General features: G+C 31.0%; 1 protein-coding gene across 1 annotated transcript in view; it reads right to left on the bottom strand.

Moving 5' to 3' along the window:
- Positions 1 to 15,285, bottom strand: part of LOC147069763 (potassium channel subfamily K member 18-like) — a 182,969-nt gene extending 167,684 nt beyond the window's left edge. The window contains exon 1 of the mRNA XM_085950373.1: positions 14,649 to 15,285. Within this exon, the coding sequence (XP_085806499.1) occupies positions 14,649 to 15,285 (637 nt within the window). The remainder of the gene's footprint in view (positions 1 to 14,648) is intronic.
- Between the last annotated feature and the right edge of the window lie 1,128 nt (positions 15,286 to 16,413).

Here is a 16,413-nt window from a genome sequence, read left to right as displayed (position 1 = left end):
AAAAAAAATAGTTAATGCAAGAGCGTCATTAATAAATTTTTTTAACATCAAAAACTATATATTATTATTAGTATCATTATCATGTAGTGGTGGAGGGTGGAGGTAGGCTGTTAAAATTCGCCATAAATAGTGCACTTTTAACTTTGTCAGTAAGACGTATTTGTTTCCATTGAAATAAGACTACTATTTACAGACGTTCAAAAGTCTGGCAATTGCTTGCGATTGTCGCGCTACAGTCGTCACGGCGCGAGTGCATGTGCATGGTTAAATGAGGTCACATGTACCTAGAATGCGCGCGAGCCAAAATGCGCAATGTAGACAAGGCCTAACTTAATTAGTAGACCAATAGTATTTTTTTTGCTTCAATTTCATACATCTAGTCTCAATCTCTATTATAAAAGACGGTTTTTTTCAATATTTACGGTTTATATCATAACAGAAAATTATTATAAACATCGTCGATTGAAATAATTGAGAATAAAGTAATTTTTTGGTATTTACATATTATTTATGAAATGTTTTCGATTACATATAGGACTTTTTGTAATAATTATTTTGTTGCCTATTCGTACACGTATTTTATTTATATTAGGTATTAACTTTGTATACTGCCCTTCTAAGGAAGAAGACAGTAACTGACTCTCACACACTTTCGAGATAAATGACATAATGTGTTTTTTTTTCAAACTTTAGTAGGTACTGTGAATTAATAAATAATGGTGATAATTTTTATGAGTAGGATGTTAAAATACAAACAACGTAATAATAAACAAGCAGTAACTGCAATGAATAGGTACAATTACTGCCTATTTGCTAAAAAAATGTATTATTTTAAAAGATGTCTATTTTTCACTAAGGATTTTAACGGTATTTTAGTGATAATACTGATTTAAAAGTAAACAAAATGTATAGCTTTCAAAATTACCTAACGGATGGCATTCATAACTCAATTTCACAAATTTTGCGAGTTACTGCCTTCTTCCTTGGAAGGGCAATATACACGAATATGAGTACAGAAATTTAAGTTTGAGTTTATGATTGTTAATTATGTATAATTGTAATTATAATTATCAACAAAACTGTGTTATAGGGGTGGAAAAGGAGTTATATAGTGTGGGATGAGAATAGTTTGTAAACAAGTTATAATTGAATAAAGATCTAAAAAAAATTCATAGGAAAACATGAGAAAATGGAGAAATTAGAGAGAAAAAACACCATCTGTAAAATTATTGTAGTTTTTGTTTAATAAAATAAATACGTATCACTGACAAAGTTTGGCTGATTTCAACTGCCTATCTCCACCCTTCGCCACAGATACGCTGATGTCCGGTATGTATTTATGCCCTGGACAGTGTTCCCCACCTGGAACGGATAGGGTCGTGACGTGAATGACTAATGCGGAACCGGTCTCAGTAGACGTTATCTATCAACACCATCCCCTGCCGCTGGTCACCCGCAAATAAACCGAGATAATAGAAGAGGAAAAAAAACAATAAAAAGGCAAAGTATAGGCGTCTCCACAAATCCTCGATTGAACATCATTGACATTGACGTATTGGGGAGCGATTCCGGAGCAGTCGTTTGTTATCAGCGCGTGTCTTCGGCAACAGAAGTGATTAATCACCCCATTGACGGCACCCAGCTAATTCGGAGGGTAGTCGAGATTGGATCGTGTTTACGACAGCCATCGCAACGCGCTAAATACCGTATCACACCCCAAACTCCAATATGCAATGGTGCAAGTATAATTTGTCACATTTGACACACACTTTTCCCACCCACGTCTTGAGATACCTTTTGACATATATTACGACACTAATAACAAAAATGGCACTTTATTAACATGGGGGAATATGTAGAGGTTTACTCAACTCTACAACTGACGTATTATTGTCTATGCTCATGTATATAGCATAGACAATAATACGAACAGGAAATGATAATGATGAAAAAACAGAAAGAGTACCCAAACCTTGACGGCTAAAATTATTAAACATGGAACATGCTTTGGCGTGTTGGCTGCCGAATATTTGATTTTCCACTTACTGAATCTCTGAATGCTGGTTTTCCAAATTTCCAAAAGAAAATTTATATTAGGCTGCACCGCCGGTGAGTACCACAGCAACAATACTGAACGATAAAATGAAAATAATATTCGGCCAGGCTTGAGCGGAAGGGACGAGCGTGGCAGATGCGGGCGGGAGGCGAGAGCATAGTTTGCCGGTGCAGCGAGATTCCACTAAATTTTCGTAACGATTTTGGCTCAGAGATCATGGGTAAAACATGTTCCATGTTAAAACAGTTGCATTTTGGCTTTTTAACAATGTAGTCAATATACGCGCTCAACTCCTCGTAACATTCAACCTAAATTCAAATTATAATGTAAACCTTCCAACTCGGCATAAAACCAATGTGATAGTCCTTTATTAGTGCTGTTTTCATCCAATTTTTATTCTAAAATATAAAACCATGAAAATACCAACACTGTGTGTTATTCAACTTTGTCCCGAATATACAATGTCACGCATTACACACAAAGCAACCTTCTACGATACGAACATTAACATTGGGAGTAACATCAGTACATACCTTCATACCCCCGAGAAAATTTGCAACTAATTTTAAGTATAATATACCCATATTTCGAAAGGGATAATTTTAATGCAAAACTATTTATTTTTATTCAGAAATGAGAAATGTTTATCGTTAACCACTATCAAATTAGAATCGCTAACAATTTTCGAATAAATAAACATGAATTGATAACATGGACCCAAGCTATATCACTGTGTAAACGCAGTAGTTTCCTGATAGTAAATATCAACATGCAACTAACTTAAAATTACAGTCATAATGGTTGAGACTGTACAGTGTACATGATTTAATCCAAATGCTTGCATTCTGACGGTGCTGCGTTACGCTGTCTTAAGTCATGGTTACTTACAAAAGCTCAGAATATCCCTATATATGAGCTTCTAGAATATATATTTGTGATAGTTTGGTGGAAATAAGAGAGTAGATAAAGCAGATTTCCATCATACTGAGGGTGAAGAGCGACATTAGACCTGGTTCAGCCACGTGGCACGGATATCTTTGGAGAATTTTGCTTGCCTGCTTGTTCTTCAACCCAACCGGATTCCGGCGTCATGCAAGGCAGCTAAATACAATCCAGTAGAAGTGAGAAGGGTAAAGAAAAAGAGGCTCGATAACCGCGTTCCAACTATCATTTTATGCGTATAACTTCGTAAGATCTCAACTGATCTAGAAGTTAGATTTTGTAAACGATTCAATTTTTTTAAAAATCAACCATATTCATCTGAATCAATCTGTTGGTGCTGTATCCACTAGTAAGTCAAATAATAGTATTGTAAAGATATAATATAATATATTGGTTTTACATAATATATTATATTATGTAAAACCAATATGTGCTACCAGTACCAACGTATATGTGTGAATCATAGGCTGTATTTTTCGACCATGTCTGATCCTAATAAGATCATATGGGCCTCCACAGAGTGGAGGTTTGTATTAACAGATTTTTGTTTTTAAGGGAAATGGATGTCAGCCACTTGCTCAACTTATTTTGAGTCCATACTCTGACTCGTGTACTTGCCAGACCCAGGATTTAAACCTGGGACCCACGAAGTTATAGGCCGACGCTTAGTAGGGTAAGTAGGTATGGAAAGGTGTGTGTGAGATATTAAACGGAAAGAGCAAAAGATAAATTAATAATTAAGGAAGCAAATACATACAAATACGTGATATTGTAATAAGTGATGAAATGAATACATAGTGATACCCGAGGAGCCCTAAGCAAGGAATACTACACAGAAGTTGCTCTAGAACTTAAACTTCAAAGCGTTGTATAAAAAATTTTAGTTCTATTCTACTTAAACCATCGCGATGTCTAGGTCTCGCTAGAGTATCGAAAGCAAAAACGTTTCGCTCGTGACTCAAAGCTTACGTTTCATAGTTGAATCTGATATATCGGATCTGTGTGGGTTTTGTGATGTAATATGGAATGAAGGCTCTACGTGCGGGTGGATTAAAGCCTCTGCACTGAAAAAGCCAACCCCAGTTTTTGTTACTGCATGTCATAAACACAAGTTGAAGTTTTCTACATGGGAGGAACTTGTGAACAAAGTTTGGGAAAGAAATTTACATATTTATTTATCCGCTTAAAACTTTGCCTACCTATCTAATAAATCGATGATAAAAAATAATGTATGACTCTCAAGTAGTTTAAATTCAAACTGTCATTTTTTAATTTCCAAACTTTTAAACTTTTGTTTTTTTAAACTTCCGTGGATTAAATATACATTACTTGAAAACACCTCAGATACCTACTAGAAAAAATCATATTTGAAAACCGATAGTCAATAATAAATAATAAATTATTTACAACTACCTGTACGAAAAAGCAAGGAGATGGTTATTAAGGGGGGACATGCTCAGCGTAGGTCAAAATGGAGCTTTTGTTCTATTTTCAAAGCATGATCCTGGACATACCTTAAATGTTGAAGATAATCTTTTATATAATTTTGAAGCCTTATCAAAGTATTTTTATTACATAAAATAGTATTCTTTTAAACCTCTCGCTCTAATGTTTTAGAATAAAGTCATATTTAAGTACATAAATGTGCAGTGGTGTTAAGATTTTTTAGGATTATTCATTTTTAAATGCATTTATAAAACCAGCAGTATAATTTATATCGACATAATCATAGTGAAATATTTACGATAACAAATTATATTGATAATCTCTGTGATCCCAAATTTGACAAGAATTAGGCATTGTATTATTCAAAAAATGGGCAAGATTAATACATTTGAAGATAATTATAAAGATATTCATTATAAGATATGTCTTTTACCATTCAAGTGTGATAAACATCTTACGAATAATGATTGCTTTATAATAATTATTGACCTAAGAATAAGGTAGTGTTTTTTTGAAATACGTCATTTCTTTTGGCATTCCCCAGTGGTTAAGCTACAACATACGGCCGTAGCCATAAATTGGTCAACTATAATTAAAGAAGGGAGTAAAATGATGATAATCGATGATAATATTGATTGTTTCAACATGTACTGTTTAAAAAAAATCGGTTAGGTACATATACAACTGCTGATGCTTCACATCCATACGTAAGGCCTCGTGATACGCTTGATAAAGACCAAGTATGGTACGGGGCGGTTGGTTTGGAAGGAACTAATAAAAAATGATCATTCTTCTTCAGATATTTCTATGAAATATTATTTAAGAAAAAACTAATATGGATGGTACCTATTTTAAAACATTATAGTGAATTACTCAATAGAATATAATCGTCTCTGTTCTGGCAGAACATACTAACTGGAGAATACTAGTTATGAGTAATTTGACTTTGAAGTTGTTAAAATGTTTGAAATGGTCTATCATGTGAGTTTATTAAGTAATCGTAAAAAGGATGACTTTAAAATAAGGACTGCTTATTTATCAAGAAGGTTTCCAGACGGTAAAGTTTGAAATAAGGAAAATTTTGGTATAACTAACTCAATATGTCATTTTTTAGAATTAATGTCTTCTGCCAGAACAGTGACGATATTATTTGTACAGTAATGATTTTAGTTTCAAATTGTATTAAGTGACCAAACTATAAGCATAAACATATTATTATAGATATTGTATATAATTTAAATTTCAATTTGAAAACTCATTCGTTAATAAATTTTAAACAAAATTGGAAACAGTTGCAATATGTTTAATTTCCTGTATTAAATAAAATTATTAATGTTTGCCAGAGTATTTAAAAAAAATGAAATGTTTGTAAAAAAGATTTTAATTTATACCCAAATAAACTAATATCATGACGTATAACAAAATGACTTTGTATTCTATGAAGCTATTGAACAAGCCAGTAAAGAAGTATGCTAGTCCTATGATTGCCGTATGAGATATTAATATCCCACCTCTGGAGCAGTTCTTAAATTCTTAATATAAAATAATTACAAGATAAAAAGAACTTTTTATATACAACGTTTTTAAATTTTCTGTTGAATCATCTAAACTTGACTTGACTAGCTTAAACGATCAAAAAAATGGTATTTGATAGAAATAATACTGAAATGTCATTTTAACACTCTTATTGATTTCCATAATAACGCACGTATGTATTAATAATTTAGTTGTTAGGACCCTAGCAACCGATAATAGTGGATTGGATTACGGATTTCTTCCGAAATAACTTTTCATACAAAACAGAATTAACTGAAAATTAATTTAATTCTACTTAAAAATGGTTAAAAGTATTTAAAAAAATGCATTCGCATCGTGTTCTGATATATTATAAAATTTTCAAATGTCTAGCTAGTCGGGGAATTAGTTAAACATCGATTGCAAGATTTCTACCGGACAAATAAGAATACGACCTAATAAAAACGTTGTAAAAAGATTAAATAGGTAGTTTAAAATTAATCTATAGAATTTTAAAAGAATAAATATTTGATGTTTGCAAGTGATCGCAGATCGTATTGACAAAAATGTTTAAATTAGAAACCACAGTATAGCTCCAAATTCTATTGGTCACCGCGCAAGAGAAATTTCAAAGCGGGTCACCTTGTTTTTGTCAGCTAAATGCCGCCCTAATTTGAAGCAAGTATAGTAACCCCGTATAAACGTGCACGTCGACGGCCCCAGGAAAAACCATGATAAGTCTGAAAATAGCGTTTTAAGTTTTATTAGCTTTTTATAATATCATATTTTTTGTGCATGTCCTGTAAAAATTTCAGGTCTCTAGCATAAAAATTGACAAAGTTAGGTTTTCGACAATGGTGCTCTATATCTACATATCGCATCGACCAAATTTGTGTTCACATAAATATCCGAAGAGTATAGTCATATATCAATAAAAAAAGTGTACTGCGTTTTATTTTACGAGTAAGAGGGTTGTTATACTTGCTATAACAGTCTTTAACGGAGATCTTAATATACGGCATGGTTTATATTGACGTATCACATTAGTTTCGAAAAATATATTGGTTTATCTTCGGAAAATATTGGAATTTGCAGTAGGTAAATGCAGTTTTAGTTAAAAAGCTACTCATTAGTCACTAGTACTAGTGTTTTATTATCAAAATATTATATTATTGAATATAAAAAAAACAAAATAGAAAAGAATTATTTTGTACTAATATAGGTAGGTACTTATACTATACCAGGACACAGTAATAATGTTTAAATATTAATTTTGATTCATCAGCCAATTTCAATCCACCGCAAAATAAAGACCTCCACAAGCTTTCTTTGACTATTTTCGGTTAATTACTCTTCTACTTAGATACCCAAAAAACAATGTTGTAGGTAATGTTTAAGTTTGAAATTGTTATATTATTTGATATTAAACAAATATCCAATAGAAAACGATATGGATATATCATTATAATAATTCACTGTTTCAATTATTTAGATGAGTAAAAAAAGTATGTAATTATAAATAAACTAAATTTAAATAAATACCCAGCAGAAAACGACATATTTTAATTAAATATTATTACCTATCACTAGAAAACAAATTGTTTTGCAATTAAAAATGTACCCACCTAAAATATCCGATCATGTCCGATCCTAATGAGGCCCCCCACAGATTGGAGAACAGGTTTTGTTTTTACGAGAAATGGATGTCAGCCACTTGCTCAACCTATTAGGACTCCGAGCACAAATTGAAAAACAATTTGTATCTATTTTTCAGATCCATGATTCGAACTCGGAACCCACGATGTTATAGGCGGATGCTTATACCTATAATATTATGTTTTAACTTCAAAACATTATTTTATTTTCGGTACAGTATGACACATTTTGATTAAATTAGTCTTGTACATCGATAATAACAACTAGGCAGTATTTTCATGTTTAAATTACAAAATATTTTATTATTTAAAAGGAAGGACTTACCTAGCTAGCAAATACAAGAGAGTTTATTTTATTATTCTTTTAGCTAAATTCTTACTAATTACGGAATAATATTTATGACTTAAGAAAGTGAAAAAAATCATTTTTATTACCTACACTTTGAAATGGTGAGAATTTCCGAAAGGCTTACTAGTTGATTGGGACCGACTTAAGCTCATTGTAATAATAATATTATGAGTTCAGCTAAAAATAAAAAAAATACGTCCTACGTGTTAATAGTATTTTTGCAATAATATAAAAGGGTATATATTATTATTACTTTGTACATTGAATATTTTTCGAAAACGAGCTCTGTGGATTATAAATTATTATTGCATCGGTCACCTAAAAGGGAGATTAGGCCGGGTTTTTTGAAAACTTATTTTATCTATTATTGTCAATAGAATTTTACCGAAAACCGTGTATGATTATAGTCAGTTTATGAAGCATTTATTGTTGTCTAGAATCTAGGTAAGTAATGTATATAAGATGATATTAAAATTTGGTATCCGGTAGGTACCTATACTATCGAACAAAATATCAATTGGTTTTTAAATCTAGTACCTACTCGCATATACATACCTCGTATTAATTTATTGAATATGATTGTTTTAAAATATGAAAACTAGCAAAAATAGTAATTATTATTTTATCTAAGTTAAATCGGTCGGAGTTATACAATTTTTAGATCGATCAAAATAAGTTAAATAAAGTGATATGAATGACAACGGATATTAAACGGTGTTTTGTTGATAAATAAAAAAACTCTACGTAATCTATTGGATTAGATAACATAATGTATCATTTAAAGAAAATGCTACTTGAAAGCCAACCGTTTTGCAGATTCGTACCACAATTATTTAAATTTTAAACTAAATATTACAATGTTGGGGAGGTAAATACTTATTTTAACTTTCCAAATATATTAATGCAATCATGACACCTCGTATTAATTAATATAACTGAGTTCAATTAAGACGTACTTATACTGATGTTTCATGATTTATGTTGACAATTAAATATAATCCATCTATGTTTACTAATCGGTAAATAAACTCATATCAACAATAAACATTAGAAAAACACAACGATAGTTAATATGATCACTGGATCAGTATTTATAAGCTTATAATTACAATTTTACAAGATCAATTACAGAAAGATATTATGTTGCAAAAATTGAATTGAAAAAAGAGAATAGAAGGTAGGTACTGAAAAGGTCATCACTCTTGTCACATAAGAACTACATAATGTTGTATCAATATTATTTTAGATAGGTAAACCTAATCGTGATTATAGAATGTGTATGTAATACAAGCCTAGTATACATTTTATATGAATTTAACTTCTGCTGATGAACATTTTAATAATGCGATCTCATTTGATAACGAAAGTGAATTCAGCTGTTTTTAAATAATTATTACTAGGTTATAAATAACACTTTCCTTAGGTTTATTAGTAGTAGTAAAATTTTTGAAACTAATAAACTTACTTAAATATATTTTTTCCAACATTTCGATGCTTTGGTAGGTACATTTGTGCCAAATTGTTATGTATAATATTATATTCCACTAGTTATTTAATATCTTTGTATTTTTGCATTGAACAATAATAATTACGTGTGTTCTAAATTGATAATTACTAATTTAATTCACTCAGTATATCCTTTATGTAAACTATTAACGAACTTACAATGATTTATATAATGAAATATATTATCTCTCTGGTTTCGATAATTGTATTGAATATTAATAAAATAAAATTGTTCTAGCGATATACATGACCATTAGCATTATATTGTTTTTTTCTTAGTATTTATATTTTATAAGTAGGTATAAAAAATAGATTTTTTATTGATAGTGTAGTTAGTAGTGTTATGTACTAATTGCCTCACAACTTTTTTATTATTCCATTATAAACATTTTTCCTGAATGTTTATTATTTCGTAATGTACATATTCCGATTATTTATAAAAATATCAATAATAATTTGCAAAAAAATATAAAAAATCATACTTAAATACATTTAAATTATAAAAACTCCGTATAAAAATATATATATATATCAATATGTTCCTATATTCCTTGTTAAGATTTTATAGACACGCTGTACTATTTCGAGTTAAATATTGCGCAATGTCAATTTTTCCGTAAAAGAGCGTTATAACTATAGTTGTAATTAATAAAATCGTATAGAGTAAGAAAAATGCGACGCAAAACAAGGTTTCTATCTCAGAATATGAGTGTGTTATGCGGAGTCAGTAATCTATTTTGTCCGCGCAAAAGCATGTTGAATCGAGTCGAAATATAAAGTGCGTAATATTATTCCAAATAAAAACGATTTTCGGACATTATCTCAGCTGTTAATTAATTAATCACCATTAAATTTTAATAGGAATATAGACCATAAAATGGTCTATCTGATGTACTTAAATAAAATAAGAAAAAACTCACCCATTTTATATGATGAATTTAATAGCGTAAATATTTTAGTTTTTTCGCTCTCCTGAACATTTATGATTTTAGACTTACACCGGTTTTTCCTGGGGCCGTCGACGTGTTTACCACTGACACGTATGTACGTATTATCATGCAAGTTGAAAGATTGCATAGATGAATCAAAAGAGTTTAGAAGCTTCTGAATTTTACGCAAATAATTAGTACTTGCATGGAGGTGCGCATGCCCAGTAGAACGATGGTGGTGAACCGGCCGGAAGAAATACGAACTACTTTTTTAAACTATTTTTTTTACTATTTTTTAACATATTATTGTTGGGCATTACAAATTATAAGTTTAAGACGTTTACAACATGACATGAAACAATATTATAAATAAGGGAAAAAAATAATAAAAGCGATAAAAATGAAAATATAAAAAGATAACATATATAATAATATTATATACATACAAAAACAGTGAAAATATAATTATACATATAATAGAAGTTCAAAGAAGTACCTACACCGAGTTTGCTAAGGAGACCTTATTTCAAGAATTTTTAAAATAGCGTCCACTTAAACTCACCCTCACGCAAGTGGAATATATCAACACCCAAAGCAATTTGGTTGAACATAATTTTCACTTCCCAATTGGCATGATCAACGGCAGGTTGGTTCTGCACCTTGGGAGAATAAGCAACTGATGCTCTCTATTTCTAAGATAGTTATCAGAAACACACAGGTCAACACTTCCCAGAAAGGCAGAGTTCTCATTTGTATCTCGTATACGTCGAAAAAAACGTAGCTAAATAAAGATCTCTTCTAAATTGCAGACTGCAGTATGTAAGCATACCTAAGAGAATTTCAGTTGGATAAAGCCACGGATAGTAGGTACCCATACAACCTCAAGTAAAGGAGTCTCAAGAATTTCTTCTGAATCCTCTCGACCATAATTCCATACTTCAACTGATACGGTGCTCAAGCCTGCTGCCAACTTAAAAATTAAATAAAAGTTCGAAACACCCGGGAATACGTAAGACGAACCCAGCATTTGTAGTGCTTTTTTTATAAATGATAGCTTACTGTCAAACGTAATGCCAAAAACCCTTATCACGCCTATGTGCACTGACTGCTAAGCTATGTATGTCCTATTAAATTGCGACGACGTTACCTAGTAATTTTTTTCTGAATTTCGTTATTCCCTTAAAATATTTTAATGGTTACTGGCATGATTCTGCTCAGTTACCTACTAGCACGTCTAAAATAATGTGATACTTTACTTTTTTATAAAAGATACCATAAAGAAATATAATGGCGGAATGAGATTTCAAAAAGTGGAATATAATGATTTTTCTTTTAGATGAAAGGAAAAGCGCCAGTGAAGAGTGTTACCGTAATATTTTGGAACAAATAATAAATCATGCTGGAAAATTATTATTTTCCCTAAGCATGATACAATATAACTATATAACTATACTTAGATTCCTTATTCTTCTTGTAAAATTTGAAATATAACGTTATCATTAAAAAGACGTTAAAAAATATTCGGTTACCATTATTTTTCTTATTTTTGGTTCTTTTGAGATACTCTATGATATTTTATCTAAAGCAGACATGCTCAAACCGTGGCCTGAGGCCCAATTGAAGTTTTTAGCTTTCTATATTATTTTGCATTCATACAATATAAAAAAATCTCGTAAATTTACTACGTTTATATAATATTTAATGTGAAATTAGATCTTTCTTGTTATGCTGCGTGCTAGTACATATTGTTATGCTTATGCCGGCTCCACAGGTTACATGTAAGTTGTACGTATGCAGTTCATCGTGGGACACTTATTCGTGCACCGCAGTACGTAAAACATGAGTTCGTATAACATTTTAACAAATGACGAGTTCTTCGTTGAACATTTCTCCGTGGAATACATTTGTACGTATCTTACAAAATGCGGCGATAGTTTGCAAATAGTACTATTCCAATTAGATTAACCCTAACCTAACCTAACCTAGTAAAGACATCTCCACATGTTGTAGCATACGTACAAATATACTCCACGGTGAAATGTTCAACGAAAAACTCATCATTTGATTAAATGTTACACGAAGTCATGTTTCACGTACTGCGGCGCACGAATAAGTGTCCTGCGGTGAACTGTTTACGTACAAATTTCCGGATACGGGCCCCACACACTCCGTACTTACTATTAAAGTGACCGTAATTTTTTTTTAAATATTCTAATGAAGTCATAAAAATAATTCGAATTTGATACCAGATTCGCATTTATGCAAAAGTATGAGGAAATCTTGAAAGTATTCTTAATTCTATTTAAAGTGGAGGTAAAATCAGCGCATCCAAATTTACAAATGGAGCTAATAGAACTGCAATTAAGCATAAATTTAAACACAAGTGCATGTTCAAAGGGAATAAGCTTAAATTTTATCAGAAATATATCCTCGAAGATAAATTTCCACCATTATTAAATTAACACCAGCATTTGAGACTCCATAACGCTGCAAATCGTTCTTTTTTAAATTAAATGTAGTAAAAACGAAGTGTCGTAGCAGGTTGCTCGATGGAAATACGACCAATCAACTGCGATGCGAATCGGCTGAATTACTAGTCAATATGAAAAAAATATCAAACAGATTATACAAAAACAAGTGTTACATTTATTATAAGGTAATAAAATATTTTGAAAAAGTTCTTTGTTTTATTTTTTTATATGTGTGGCCCACCTAACTCAGTAATATTTTTTTGGCCCACCAAACGATTTGGGTTGGGCACCCCTGATTTAAAGTAATAATACGTAATTAGGAAAAGTCTTGAAATTGAATTTACCAAAGAAATATACTTAATAATTAAATAATAAACTATTTTTTTATTCAACGAAAAGCCGACTGCCAATTAAATAGTAACGCAATTTGTGAAGCGCTTCAGAATTAATGTAAAAGTTAATTTTATCGTAATTAGATTGGACGCACATGGCTTAGTTTGTAGATACATTGGCGAGTGTATGTGGATGTGAGACTAAGTCTCACTGGGTGTCGTATTTTTTACAAAAAGATTTTTTCTAGTATTCATATTTATAATATTATATTGCTCATAGCGGTTTTCAAATGATTTATGCATATATTTACATAATATATTTAATTAGTTGAGGCGCCTAATTACAAAAAGCGACAAGTCCACAATTCAATATTTTCAGGAAACAACGTTTTTATGTTTCAAGCTTCATTTATTTGTATTAACATGAGATAATTTTTTCCGTTGTATTCTATGTCGAAATTAGAACCAAATGACAATTTGTTTCAGTCGATAAACTCTTGAATGTAATAAATATAGGCAAAATAAAATTGGACGTAGCGCTATTTGTACCTCACTTTTAATTTTATTCCGCATAAGGCACATATTTCCGTGGCACTGTCATGAGTTTACCAGATGCTACAGCATGGGAGACGCCCTTTTCAATGTTGAACGTTCCCTTATTGGTTGACTTAAAACACGCGCGAAATCAACCAAGCTTTAAATATTATGAAACACGGACTCAGTGCTTTTTGAAATAAATCGAGACATAAGATATTTTTTTCGTAGGGTTATGTCGCGTTTTAGAATTTATAGATCAATACGTATTGTGTAAAATTATACAAAGAATACGTGCGTATTTTTTTCTCGATTTTGACCAAATTTGGACTTATCGCTTTTTGGAATTAGACACCTCAGTTACTTTTTTTATTCAACAAATAATTCACAAGGTTTAAGAATGTATCATTATAATTATTGAACGTATATAATTTTTGAAAACACTTCTGAGAAAATATATTAAAACCAATACAAAAAATCTTTTTGAAACCGAAGCTTTCGAGCATGCATCTCGCGGGTTTCGCGTCCACGCACATATACCTCTATGCCAAAAGTACTATGCTTAATTACGACAAATTTAAACTAATGGCTCTTATAATACTCTCTAAAGCGTTTTCTAAATTAACCTATTATTGGCTATCGGCTTTTGCATTTTGATACCAAAGTAGGTATTACTTTAATTACTAATAAATTTATCATAAAAACAGTAAACTTTTTATAGCGAATGGGTAGGGTACCTCATAATATTTGGCTAAACTAACTTGGTATTATAATCATATTTATAATCATCATTATGATACATTTAAATGAAATAATGTATAAATATAATTATTAATGATTTGTATACTAAAACAATAAAAAACATTATTATATAATATAATATTATATTAGAAGAAAAAATTAATCTACTCACCAATTGTTGTAATCAGCGTCAAGGAGTACAGGAAACTCGAAGAAAACGACCAGCGATGCTGCGAACCCTGACTATACGTCAAAGTCCCTCTTTGACGATAACTGACACCGGTGTTCCCCTTCATAGCTCTCACCAATGTATCTTGAAACTCCATAACTTCCTGCGCAGCAAGTCTAGTCCAATTATCTTTATACAAGATATTCAAATCTTCAGTAATAGACCATAGCTTATCAACTGTTTTAGATCTAATCTCAGCACCCTTGATACTTTCAGTAGTACTTGGATTCGGCTGAGAAGCAGCTACCGAAGTTTCTATATCTCTAGCATTCGATGAAAAAGTTCCTTCCAGTGCCATAAAAGCAAAAGCTCCTAATAATGTATATACCAGGACTAAAATGCAGACTCCTAAGCATGTTAAAACTGATGCTGACGATGTAGGAGTCGGGCAAGTACAGCAACAGCATAGAACAGAGTCTTCTCGAGGGTTTTTTGAAGATTTCTGTGGTTTTCTTCTGGTGAAGCAGCAGGCCGTTGATTCAGTCGAAGCACTTGGACTGCATGCTGTACTGCGGTATACTGAATGCTGGGAGTATGAAGTCGAGGATGGATTGGCACCAGACGACGCGTCGTGCATCATTTTGACTATGATTGTATTTATGACAATTTTAATCTCAGTAATAACGACACTGTCATCGCTTTTTTTTCACATAAGTTTTACACAGCATTTTAAAGGTGTTGTTTAATTTTATTTTATAAGCGATTTTTTTTAAATTACACATTTTACATTGTTGAATTTTGTTTGTTTATCAAGTAATTAACACTGTGGGTTATATTAACAGATTTGAACAGAAACGTTAAATCATTTTTTTTTTATTAATTCAATAATTATTTAAATATTGTTATCTACAAACTGTATTTTAAAATTGTAATTAAAATTATTAATGTATTGTTATTTTTTCTCTGTTATTACACATTACCTAAGTTATTTGCTTTTATTAAAAAAAATACGAATTTAAAACTGTTTTCATTGTATTATTGTAATTTAAGTTGAAATTTAATGATTTTTTTTACATTTTTTACACGATTTAAAATGTATTTATTACACTGTGTATATTTCCGCTGGAATATGCTGATATCTTTCAATTCCAAAGCTATTATTTACAACAGCTAGAAGCTTTCCGTCCGGTTCATTTACTCCAAAAGCCATTTTTCGTTAATAAGCTATTTGTTAGGGACGACTTCGATAAGAAACACGGATTTTTTTTCATAGAAATAACGAGGTCTGATATAACAATGGGCGTCAATGGCTTTCCATTCGATCAGCGAAGTAATTGAAAATGTCATTAGAAGATCTTTCACTCGGATTTTTAAAAAAATATTTTTCACACATCGCTTATTAATGCTACGTCTCGCAGACAATCTTAAAATCTGACTTTATTAATATCGACAAAAAAATACTGAAATCTATTTCCGGCGACTGTCTTAAGAGAGACTGGTTTTAATAGATCACCGAAAGGGAGATTATTTACGAAATTTATCCTCTCGTCTTCTGGTTTATATTGAATTGTCGTGAATCTTTTGTTTTCTTGATTTCATTTCACGCCTTTGCTTTTCTTCTTGTAATACTGCCTTTCAAACCATCAGATATCTGAAACAAAAGAAAAAATATCTTTAAAAAAAATGGACATTTTTAAAAAGATAAAAGATGGTAAAAATGAACCAATGTATTCATCGAATTTTTCCAGAATTTATATAACATCATGGG

This window comes from Rhyacophila brunnea, unplaced genomic scaffold, assembly GCF_057557595.1.
Source record: "Rhyacophila brunnea isolate RB1 unplaced genomic scaffold, BYU_Rbru_1.0 scaffold_23, whole genome shotgun sequence".
NCBI classification, from domain to species: domain Eukaryota; kingdom Metazoa; phylum Arthropoda; class Insecta; order Trichoptera; family Rhyacophilidae; genus Rhyacophila; species Rhyacophila brunnea.
This window is presented reverse-complemented; position numbering and strand designations above follow the sequence as displayed.